We start from the raw sequence: 12,364 nt of genomic DNA on the forward strand, positions 1-12,364 counted from the left end.
GTGTTCAGCCTGTTTGCTGATTAGCGTAATGCAGGAGCAGCTCGTGCGCTCGACTCGTCTTTTTTATGATACTCCCTGCTGAGAAGATAGTTCAAAGTGCCTCATTTAATTAATTTTCGTATCATGATATCAACTATTAAGTTGCTCATTATACATATTATTATATACGTATTTCGGGGGAAATACGTATTACAAATATTTAATTTATAAAAAATCTCAAAATATTTTTCAATACATTTCCTCCTCCTTCCCAAAATGTCTCGCGGGCCAGATGAAACCTGCTGTCGGGCCGGATCCGGCCAACGGGCCGGGCCGTATGTCTGACATCCCTGCTCTAGTGGCATTTAAAGGGATGCTGAAAGAGCACAAATTTAAATCAATTGGGAGTTGTCTATGTTAATAGCCTTGCTTTGGACACCTGACTTGACTTTAAATGTGTTTGTATGATGTTTTTGTGCGTATTGGCCATGCATCTACTTTGTGTTTTTGATGTCTGTTACTTCTTTCTTTTTTATTATTTTATTTGCCACTGATGTACCCAGGTCTCTCTTGAAAAAGAGATTACAAAACCTCAATGAGACTACCTGGTAAAATTAAAAAATAAAATTAAACAATCTACATGATGCTAGTGATGACTGTTCCTTAATTGATTGTGGTAGAAAGGAAAAGCCCCTTTTTGAAACAACGATTAACTTCAATTAATTTGTAGTTTGACTTTTATCCCCCAGTTACGGCTGCAACCTTCCTGGTGTTACAGTCTGAGTGAGAGACACGCCAGCTGCACACAAGTTGATGATTTTTCAGTGAAATTCATTGTCCTGGTCTTGTCTCATTCTTGTCCTGCCTTGGTCTTGATCTCGGTCTCTGAGCACTCTGGTCTCGGCTGGTCATGCTGGCTATCATGGGTTTTGTTCATTATTACCGACTATTGTGGAGAGACTAAAGCACAAAACAAGTTTACTGTCATTTGGGAATTTATATAAATTATGAAAAATGATATCGTTTGAAGTTCTGTGATCACTGATGGCACTCATCAAACATATTGAGGAGCTCAGTCTGAGTTTAAAAACAATGTTTATGTCTCATCATGATGTGTTTTTACTCATCCTTTGTAAAGTTATCATGGAGAAACTGCATTTCTTAATGTAGTCACTGGCTCCATGATGATGAAGTATCTTAAGACAGTTTGTGATAAAAGAAAAGTTATTTTAACAACTTTGAAAAAATTAAAAAAAGACAAAAAGTGTATTTCTCATTGATTTAATGAACAGATTTTTATTATCAGGAAACAATACACACACATCTGAAGCAACAAGCTAATATTTATTCTTTAGAAACATGAAATAAAGAGAGAGAGAGGTGCAGAGTGAGAGCAGTATCACAGTAAAACCAGCAGCAGAGTCCCAGTGAGTCTTTACTGGGAACACTGGTCTCTACTCAGACTTTCTGTGACTCGAGCCTGGGCGCCCTGGGTGGCCTCACAGGTCACAGAGCCCACCTTCCTCCACTGGTCTGCAGAGAGCCTCAGGGTGCTGCTCCAGCTGTAGAGAGCGTCCTTCTCCAGCACCGCAGGGCTCCTGCTCTCCTCCCAGCTGCTGCTGCTGCTGCTGCCGTCCACCTTCCAGGCCAGACTCCAGCCTGAGGGGAAGCCCTTGTTGGCCAGGCACATGAGTGTGGCCTTCCCCTGCTCCAGCTCCTCATTGGAGGGGGGCAGCACCGTCAGGGTGGGACGCACATCACCTATAGGAGACACCAATCAGATTAGAGGACAGGGAGCACACAACTGTCAATCAAACACCAAACCCTATAGGACACCTTTAATGTCTGAGAGTTGATTTTCTTTTTTAGGAGTTTCTGTCAGATGTTTCTTTCTGCTCCACTGGTCACTCACTCACACATTGTTTCACTTCCCTTTAAGAAGCCTCTCATGCACATCAGCACACAGAGAGAGAATCACACAGAACGACCTGAAATATATTTAAACTACATCTGAATCAAATCTAAAACATTACAAACATTCCCCGTCAAAATAATCCAAAAACTTTGCAACACATTTTTAAAACAGTTTGTAGGTGAAGAAAAAAACCAAACTAAAACAGAGAATCAACTGAACACATTAAAATGTTCTTCATGTGAATTCAAATCAGAAAAATGTCTAAATTAGACGCATAAAGAGATCAGAGATTACGTGCAATTTAAAACATCGTTCTTTGTGTTTGTTTTGTTCGGTTCATTCAAACAACTGAATCAAATAAATACCTTAAAGAGTTGTCAGAAAATGAATCTCAGGAAAACATTTAAAACACTTCTCTTTGTTAAATATCAACCTGTTTATGTTTCAGTGTGACAGAAATCAAACTGTCCTGAGTGAACCTTCACGGTAAAGCAGGACCGATAAAAACACGATTTCATTAGAGTTAGAGTTTCACGATGACAAATATTACAAATAAACAGAGAGACAGCTGCTTTAACATTTTCAATAAATGTTAATGACAAATAAATTTCATTCAGTTGTTTCAGTCATTAAGGCGTCCATATCGATTGTTAGAAAAACCTCATGAATAGAACATTATTTAGCAGCTGTCTCTGAGGTTGTCAAATTGTGATTTATGTGGACCAAATATAAAAATCTGTATTTTAACATTAGGTTTAATATTCATACAGAAACTTACTTCCAACATCCAGTCTGGTTCCTCCACCAAAAGTCCACCACAGTGGTACAAAGTCATTGAGCGGCCGTACAAAAACCTCTCACTGTAGAGACACACGGCTCTCTGACTTTAACACACTGAACTCAAACTACCACAACTCCACATGTCACCTTACCATGAGAGTGAAAATCATCTATTTCCCAACAAATAAAAACTCTGGCTTCAAACATTTTACCTTCATTTAAATTCAGTCTGTGTTTCTGTTTTCAACTGAAATCCTTTAAAGTCAAATGTTGTCTTTATTCTTTCTAAAACAAGAGATTTACAAAGTAAAGGTCAGTATTTTCTTTTCCTCCAGGCTTGAATATGAAGACAAAAGACACCAGAATAACTTACTGATTGAATAAAAAGATGAATATGTGACTTACTTCCAATATCCAGTCTGGTTCCTCCACCGAACGTGTGCCACAGTGATACAAACTGATGGAGTCGTCGTACAAAAACCTCTCGCTGTAGAGACACACGGCTCTCTGACTCTGACACAAACACAGACACCTGAATGAGTCTCTGCCTGCAAGACCTCTGAGACCAAAAGAAAACAGAATTTAAAAAGATTCTAACAAATTAAAGAATGTCTTTTTTTGAGATATTAAAATTATTTTTAAATCATTTTCTCAAGAATATTATTAATTATCGTGATTTATATCAGAATAAATGTTTCTAGAAGCATGAACATGAAATCATATTGAATTTGTTTTGAAAGTTTTCTAATTAATTGTATAATTAATTGATTGATTGATAAACAGAGTAATGAGAGTGATCCCTGTTGGAGTCAGTCAGAACATTTCCATAGAGAGCCACTTTGCATCAGCAGCACCATGCTCCAGTGCTCTGGGAGAGTTTATAGTCCTGACAGTTGAACACTGGATGACTGACAGCTGTCCTTCATCGCAACAGAAATCCTCGTCCTCATCATCAAAAACATGACTTTGATCTGCGTCCTCATCTGGACTCTCCTCCTCTGCTGCTGCTTCACAGGTAAAGTCCAGAGAATCAAACTCCTCTCCTCTATGAACATCCGTCCCTCTGAAATGAAGCCCACTAAACCCTGATGCTGCTTTCTGTTTTTGTCTCTGTATCCTCAGAGTCCAGAGGACAGGTCACAGTGACTCAGCCTGCAGCAGTGACCTCTGCTCTGGGAGCCTCCGTCTCCATCTCATGTACGACCAGTCAGGATGTTTATTATAGCAGCTACCACTATTTAGCCTGGTACCAACAGAAAGATGGAGGAACTCCTAAACTGCTTATATACCGTGCTAGCACTCGAGCATCAGGGATTCCAGGTCGTTTTTCAGGCAGTGGATCAAACTCTGCCTTCACTCTGACCATCAGTGGAGTCCAGACTGAAGATGCAGCAGTTTACTACTGTCAGAGTTTTCACTATATCAACAGTCAGTATGTGTTCACACAGTGAAAAAGCGTCGTACAAAAACCTCCCTCAGTCACACTGAACAGAAACTGAACTGACTGCTGCAGCTGGAAGTTTCTGCAGAGACTGACACACTTCACTGAGGACACACACACACACGCACACGCACACGCACACGCACACGCACACACACACACACACAGACATTAACACACACACATGCACACACACACACACACAGTGCAGTGGTTGGTGCGCGCGCCCCATGTGTGGGGGCTGTGGTCTTCTAGGCGGGCAGCCCAGGTTCGTGTCTGGCCTGTGGATCCTTTCCCGCATGTTATTCCCCATTCTCTCTCCCTTATTTCCGACTCTATCCACTGTTCTATCTCTCAATTAAAGGCACAAAAAAGCCCAAAAATAAATCTTTAAAAGAAAAAACTTCAAATCCCAGCCATTTCCAGTCACTACAGGTGATCCTCTGAGTTCTGTCCTGGGACCTCTTCTGTTAATCATCTATCTCCTTCCTCTTGCCCATATCTTCTCTAAATATAACATCCAGTTCCATTGCTATTCGGATGACACCCAGCTCTATTTGTCCACCAAACCGACCTCCTCCCTCCTGCTTACTTCCCTGTCTGATTGCCTACAAGAAATCAAATCCTGGTTATTCTGCAACCTCAAATGAAACAGTGACAAAACAGAAGTTCTCCTCATTTGCACCAAATCCACAATTTCAAAACCTGACAGTTTTCTCTCACGATTGACCACTCCTCAGTTTCTCCCTCCCCTCAGGTTAAGAGTCTGGGTATCATCCTCGACAGCACACTATGATTCCAAGCTCACATCAATAATGTCTCGGTCTGGTTATTTCCATCTTCGTAACATTAATCGCCTCCGCCCGTCCCTCACACCCAACAGTACTGCCATCCATGTCATCACCCTGGTTACATCCTACATTGACTTCTGCAACTCCCTTCTCTTTGGTTTCCCTCTCAGGTCCATCCACAAACTTCAACTGGTCCAGAACTCTGCCGCTCGCATCATTACCAGAACGCCCTCTGTTAATCACATCACTCCTGTCCTTCAGCAGCTTCATTGGCTTTCAGTTAAATATCGCATTGACTTCAAAATTCTGCCCCTCACCTTTATGGCCATCCATAACCTCGCTCCTCTGTTCCTCTCTGAACTCCTGCACATCAACGCACCCACCCGCACTCTCAGGTCTTCTTCTTCAATTCAACCCACCACAACAACCGCCTGCCTGTCCACATTGGAGTCCAGAGAATTCAGCCGTTCTGGTCCCAGCCTCTGGAACTCCCTCCCACCACACATCCGTAATATTCACTTTCTGTCCATTTTTAAATCTAATCTCAAAAAACATCTTTTTAAACTGGCATATTCAGTCTGATCATTCTCCATCCAGTCTCATGAATCCTCCTTACAATGATTTTATACATCCTGTAAAATTTTATTTTTAATGTTCATTTTATCGATGTAGTGTTACTTTGTTGTTTTTATCTCTGTTTTCTAAGGTGACCTTGAGTGCCTTGAAAGGGGCCTTTAGATAAAAATGTATTATTATTGAAGGAAGTGCCTAGCATGACCTGAAATAATAGAAAGACAAAATAAATCATTAAAGTATGTTCCTCTAACTTTAAAGCCTTCAATAACTTTTGTGAGGCTTCCAGTGAACTCATATGATGTTACTCTGATAAGAAACACAGAAAGCTTCCTTTAAAAGAATCTTAAACCTGCAAAATATTTTAGCAGGATGTCTAAACAGCAGGTGGAGGAATGATCTAAAATCAATGATGAACACAATGAATGAGAAGTGGAGTAGAATATAAATAAAAGTCGGTAATTTGTCTACTTCTTCTTAAATAAATGAGTGTAACAATGATAAAACGCAATGAAAACACACAATGACTTTGTATGCTGACAAATCTCTGCAGTATGTTTCGAATGACCTAAAAACTTCTCATTTTCAAATTTGTTTTCAGCACATTTTGAATCAGCTAAAAATCAGCCATTTTTTCAGAACATTTCCATAGAGAGCCACTTTGCATCAGCAGCACCATGCTCCAGTGCTCTGGGAGAGTTTATAGTCCTGACAGTTGAACACTGGATGACTGACAGCTGTCCTTCATCACAACAGAAATCCTCATCATCAAAAACATGACTTTGATCTGCGTCCTCATCTGGACTGTCCTCCTCTGCTGCTGCTTCACAGGTAAAGTCCAGAGAATCAAACTCCTCTCCTCTATGAACATCCGTCCCTCTGAAATGAAGCCCACTAAACCCTGATGCTGCTTTCTGTTTTTGTCTCTGTATCCTCAGAGTCCAGAGGACAGGTCACAGTGACTCAGCCTGCAGCAGTGACCTCTGCTCTGGGAGCCTCCGTCTCCATCTCATGTAGAACCAGTCAGAATGTTAATGTCTATAACAGCTACCACTATTTAGCCTGGTACCAACAGAAAGATGGAGGAACTCCTAAACTGCTCATTTACCTTGCTAGCACTCGAGAATCAGGGATTCCAGATCGTTTTTCAGGCAGTGGATCAAACTCTGCCTTCACTCTGACCATCAGTGGAGTCCAGACTGAAGATGCAGCAGTTTACTACTGTCAGAGTTTACACTATATCAACAGTCAGTATGTGTTCACACAGTGAAAAAGCGTCGTACAAAAACCTCCCTCAATCAGACTGAACAGAAACTGAACTGACTGCTGCAGCTGGAAGTTTCTGCAGAGACTGACACACTTCACTGAGGACACACACACACACACACACGCACACACACACACACACACACACACACACACACACACACACACACACACACACACACACTGTGAAGAGAATAAACACACCATCTTTTAAATATCAAACATTTTCAGTCCACTTCTCCCCCCTCTTTCCTCACCATGATGGTCAGACACAGCTCATTTACATATTTAAAGGTACAGACACAGAAACAGCCTGTTCTGAGCAGGGCTGAAATAGAGGGATTTATAGGCATGATCAAATACAGGATCAGAGTGGATTTAGAACAAGAAACTTCACACACAGGGGAAGAGGAGGAGAATATGTGAACTTAAAAGAGGATGTTGTGTTTTGGGGGAGCATAAAGTAAAACTTGAAACAGGTACCAATATTGTTTGACTTTTTTTTGGCAGGTGGGCTTTATGTGCCTTTATTGTAGAGATAGGAAAGTGGATAAAGTTAGAAATCATGGAAACAATATGATGGAAAGGAGCCACATGTTGGCTTCGAACCTGGGCCAACAGCCTCCGTACATGGGGCGAGCGCACTAACCACTACGCCAGCTGTGCCCAATTTTGTTTGATTTTTACTGATAACTTATCCAAGTAAAAAATTCTGGTTTCATGACAACCAAACTAGGACTTCAGGTTCAGGTTCAGGTGACTGTATCTGTGGGCAGATTTGTTTTGCAGCCAGCAAAGCGACGTCCATCATGAAACACAATATGAAACAGATGTAACAAGAAACAACACAGTGAAGAGAAGGTCAACAATTTAAATTGTATTTATTGAATTAGGACATTGCACATGAATCAGCAAATCAGCCAATCCCATCTAAGTCAATATGCCGGAATTAGCACAAAAGCTACATTTCATCTGTAGTCCCTAAAGGCAGGTACGAACAAAAAACATAAAATACATTTACAATTACAGGACAGCAAACAAAATAAATTATATTAATAAAGAAGATAAAAATAATAAAAATACTTAAGATTTCACCAATCAGGGCTGATAAGAGAAAGAAATATCAGCCAATACGATCAATAAAAAATCAGAATTAAACAACCATTTGAATTAATCAACACTCGTATGATGAAGATCAACTTCATGAACTTTTTAAGATCAACATGATTCAGCTTGTAGCCTCCAGCAGGGTCATCAAAGTTCACAAGCTGAAACGTGTCATATTAAGTTAATAAGATAAGACAAGATAAGATAGACAAGATGAACTGTATTGTCCCAGTGGGAAATTTGCCTTGGACTTCATCAAATTGATCTTGATCTACAAGTGCTGCTGGAGTCTTTTACCCTCTCCAAGCCTTTCAGCTGAACTGTAGGTATGATTCTCTGTCAATCACAGACACACACAGAGGCAGACTGACAGACAGACTATAAGAAATATGTTTTTAAAGGGATCAGCAGAATGGGCGGGATGAGGACATTCTGACATAAAGCAGCTAAGTGAGAAGACAGCTGGTTTCCCATCAGTTTAAAATGTCGACATCATTAAATTGTACAAACCTGTGTGTGTGTGTGTGAAAATGTCTAAAGCTAAAACACTGAGATCTTTTGTCAACCAGAGACTCACTGCTACTGCTGAAGAGATATTTGATCTGTTTGAAAGAACGATGAGGAGCAACTTCGTCGATCAAAAGAGGAAAACGAGCGACAACACAGACTGCTGGATGCTGTTTACAACCCTGAAGTCCGCTTACACAAATATGGTTTGTGTAGTTTATTGTTAGTGTTGATTTAAAACGATGAGAAGCAAGCTACATTCTCACATAACTGTTAGATATGTTGTGATGTGTTGATTTTCTTTGGACACAGATCAGGAGTTTCAGAGGTTAAATCCAACTAAATTCCCCAGAATTAAATTACAGCAGTCCCTTTGAATTCATATCACCATGGAAACCTTTCAATCTCACACACAGTTGTCCGAGATGATCATCATCAACAACAATATCTAAACCATCGTCATCAGGTCGTAGGTACTTATAAAGTGCTGGGTCTTTTGCTTTTTCTTAAAGGTGCAGAGGGACTCTGCAGATCGAATGGAGTTTGGAAGTTCATTCCTCCACCAGGGGGCGACAGAGGAGAAGAGTCTATTTAGCATCTTAGGACCCTGTTGTGAAGGTTGGATCAGACGCCTTTCATTGGCAGAGCGTAGTGGGGGGGAGGGAGTGTAGACCTGGATGAGAGAGTTAAAGTTAGGAGGAGCCGTTTTTGTGTCTGTTTTGTAAGCGAGCAGCAGAGTTTTAAATTTGATGCGAGCAGTAACTGGGAGCCAGTGTGAGGAGATGAACAGCAGAGTGACATGTGCTCTTTTAGGAAGGTTGAAGACCAGTCGTGCTGCTGCATTTTGTTTCATCTGCAGGGGTTTGATAGTGCATGTAGAAAGACCTGCCAGTAGAGAGCTGCAATAGTCGATGTGTGATATCACAAGATCCTGTACCAGGAGCTGTGTAGCATGTTCTGACAGGTAAGGTCTGATCTTCCTGATGTTGTACAGGGCAAATCGACTCCATTTGTTAGTCTTAAGACCCTTTTAACATTAAAACAGTCTGGCTGACAAGTAGCAATTTAGTTTTCACTAGTGGAAATTACATTTCAACATGTCAAAATGTAATTTTTGACTGGTATGTCACTGTAAAATATATTTGTCCAGGAAAGTTAAAAAATGAATACCAGGCTGCAGTGACTAAAATAAGACAAAAACACGTAAACAAGAACAACAAATTGTTGAAAATGATTATGGTGGTCTTAAAAAAGTCTATTACATGTTACCAAGTGTAATTTATGTAGGTAGGCTGTAGTTTTTTGGTAACTTGTGTATACTTTACTTGAGGATCTTCATTAGGAAATGCTTTAACTCTGTTACATTTTAAAAATAATTATTCTTTTTACACCATACTATTATCTGAACCCTTCAGTTAGGCCTATTAGCAACTCTGAAGACATGATCAGCACAGAAAACATGTTATAAATTGATGACAATTTTGCCCTTTCAAAGTTCAAACCTACCAACGTTAAAAGGAGATCAGAGTCAGCATAACTGTACCATTAATTATTTGAACAGAATCTTTAGTCACTATGTTCCCTACATCAATGATTGAACACTTCAAACCATACAACTATACAAAATACATAGTGTTAACTTTTGATACTTTAGTGCATATAATATTAAATCTTTCTTCTTTTACATATGTACACATTTAGATACAGGACTCTAAGACATACATTAAGAGATTGTTTTACAGTTTAATAAGGTAGTCAGTAATCTGCAATGCATATATTTGAAAGTCATTTTTTAGCTCCCTGTTGTTGCCTATTTTTCAGGAGGCCGTGGCAGACCAGCCATTGATGTTTCAAGGCAGCAAATAGTGTTTCTGCTGAGACAAGGATACACTGTCAAGCAAATGGCTGGCATGTTTGGTTGCTCCTCATCGTTTCTTTACAAGAAAACAAAGCTGCTTGGAGTGTCTGTTCGAAGAGGACATCTACCAGTGACAGACGAAGAGCTCATCCAACACATTACAAGACTTCATGGGCTTTATCCTAATACAGGAAGTGAGGTACAGTAGTTTTTATGTTTCCCATGAACTATACGGAAATTTTATTTTTTAATTCGGGTCACCAATACAACTAGCTGAAAATGTTTTTGGTTTGTGTGTTGGTTCTATGTTATTAGATGATGAGAGGATTCCTCCGAGCTGAGGGGCTGTTCGTTCCACGCCATAGGGTACGAGACGCATTGACCCAGATAAATCCTGCTGCAGCTGCGCGCAGGTGGAGCAGTGCTGTGACCACAAGGGTGTACCATGTTCTCCATCCCAACAGTTTATGGCACATAGATGGAAACATGCGCCTCATAAGGTAATTGGTCTGTATGTTATATACATGACTAACTATTAACAGGGATGAACTCCATAACTACACAATATATTCTCTAATTTATATAATTTATGTTATCAGATTATAGTCTTTTTGTAAGAGAGACCTGAGTCCAGCAGATAGAAAGAAAAACAAACACGGACAGACTGACCAAATTACATATAGCATCAGAGAAAATCACATACATCACTAAATACATTTGAAGTTGAAAGTTTGTATTATATCAGTTGGCTTTATGGATATGGTGGTGGAGAGCATTGTTACGTTTGACTAAAATTTTCCATAGATGTTCAGCTTGGTTGAGTTCTGGTGACTTAATGGCCCAAGCATTTATTCACATCATTTTCATCCTCACCAGACCATCCAATGAGCTCTGGTGAACAGAAGCATCTCACTTTCAGATGTTTATGTTTATTTTATTTAAGGGTTTTCCTTTAATTTGTCCCTGTCTGTACATTTACTGAGTAGTCTCAATGTACTATAATCTAGAGGTATAAAAACAACTCCACCAATCTGTTAGATTGATAATCAAATGTACCTTTCTCCTTTATGTTTATCACAAGGTGGGGTTTGGTGGTCCATGGAGCCATTGATGGACACTCTCGACTGATCACATACTTGAATTGCAACACAAATAATCGTGCCTCCACTGTACTGACACAGTTTGTAAAAGCAACCTGCATGTATGGCCTTCCTTCCAGAGTTAGATCAGACTATGGAGGTGAGAATTCACAAGTTGCACTGTTCATGAACCTTGTTCAAGGTGTGGAGAGGAGGAGTCACATCACAGGCGAGTCTGTCCATAACCAAAGAATAGAACGTCTTTGGAGAGATGTTTTTCTGCATGTTCTACAATCTTTCTATGATACATTTTACTCTCTTGAGAATTCTGAGCTTCTTGATCCTGAGGATGAACTCCACAAAATGGCACTGCAAATTGTCTTTCTGCCAGAAATTCAGAAAAGACTTCAGAACTTCAGAAATGCCTGGAATAACCACAGTCTGCGCACAGAAAACAACAGAACACCTGTCCAAATCTGGATTGCAGGAATGCTGGCCAATATGGCGATGGACAGCACAACCATCAACAATGTGTTTGGTGAGGACCGTTACAGTGAACAAAGTTTGGAGGCTCTTTTGGCACACCATGGGATTGGCACTTTCCCCAGTCTTGATGATGATGACCATTTCCCAGCTGTTGTTGTGGAAGAACCCAGAATCCACCTCACTTCCGGTTGAGAGACGACGACTCTACCAACTGAGCCACAGCCTCCCATAAGAAATGGATTTTATCATGAAACCATTGAAATTAGAGTCTGTTGTTTGAGATGATGAATAGATAAAAACTGTCAGCTGTAAGTGTCAATTCAAAGTATTCAAAGCTCCTGGCTGAGGTGGAGTGATACATGTTGTGAAAAGTCCCAGTGATGTTGTGTCCTATATCGTCACTCATGTAATGCCTCTGATCCAATCATATTGCTTGGTCAGAACTAACTGTTGTATAAATTACCATATACCATACCTCATGATGGAAGAAGTATTCTGCTCCTGTACAGAAGCAAAAGTGGTATTACCACACTGAAAATACTCCTGCATTTAGACATTGTATAGTAAATGTTCACTGACAAT

The 12,364-nt window shown here is 40.1% G+C and overlaps 1 gene segment (V, D, J or C); it reads right to left on the bottom strand.

Moving 5' to 3' along the window:
- Positions 1–1,304: 1,304 nt before the first annotated feature.
- LOC132991045 (Ig kappa-b4 chain C region-like) lies at positions 1,305–1,790 on the bottom strand. The segment is given in 1 exon segment: positions 1,305–1,790. A coding segment is annotated over 1 exon segment (255 nt).
- Between the last annotated feature and the right edge of the window lie 10,574 nt (positions 1,791–12,364).

This window comes from Labrus mixtus, chromosome 16 (assembly GCF_963584025.1).
Source record: "Labrus mixtus chromosome 16, fLabMix1.1, whole genome shotgun sequence".
Lineage (NCBI taxonomy): Eukaryota > Metazoa > Chordata > Actinopteri > Labriformes > Labridae > Labrus > Labrus mixtus.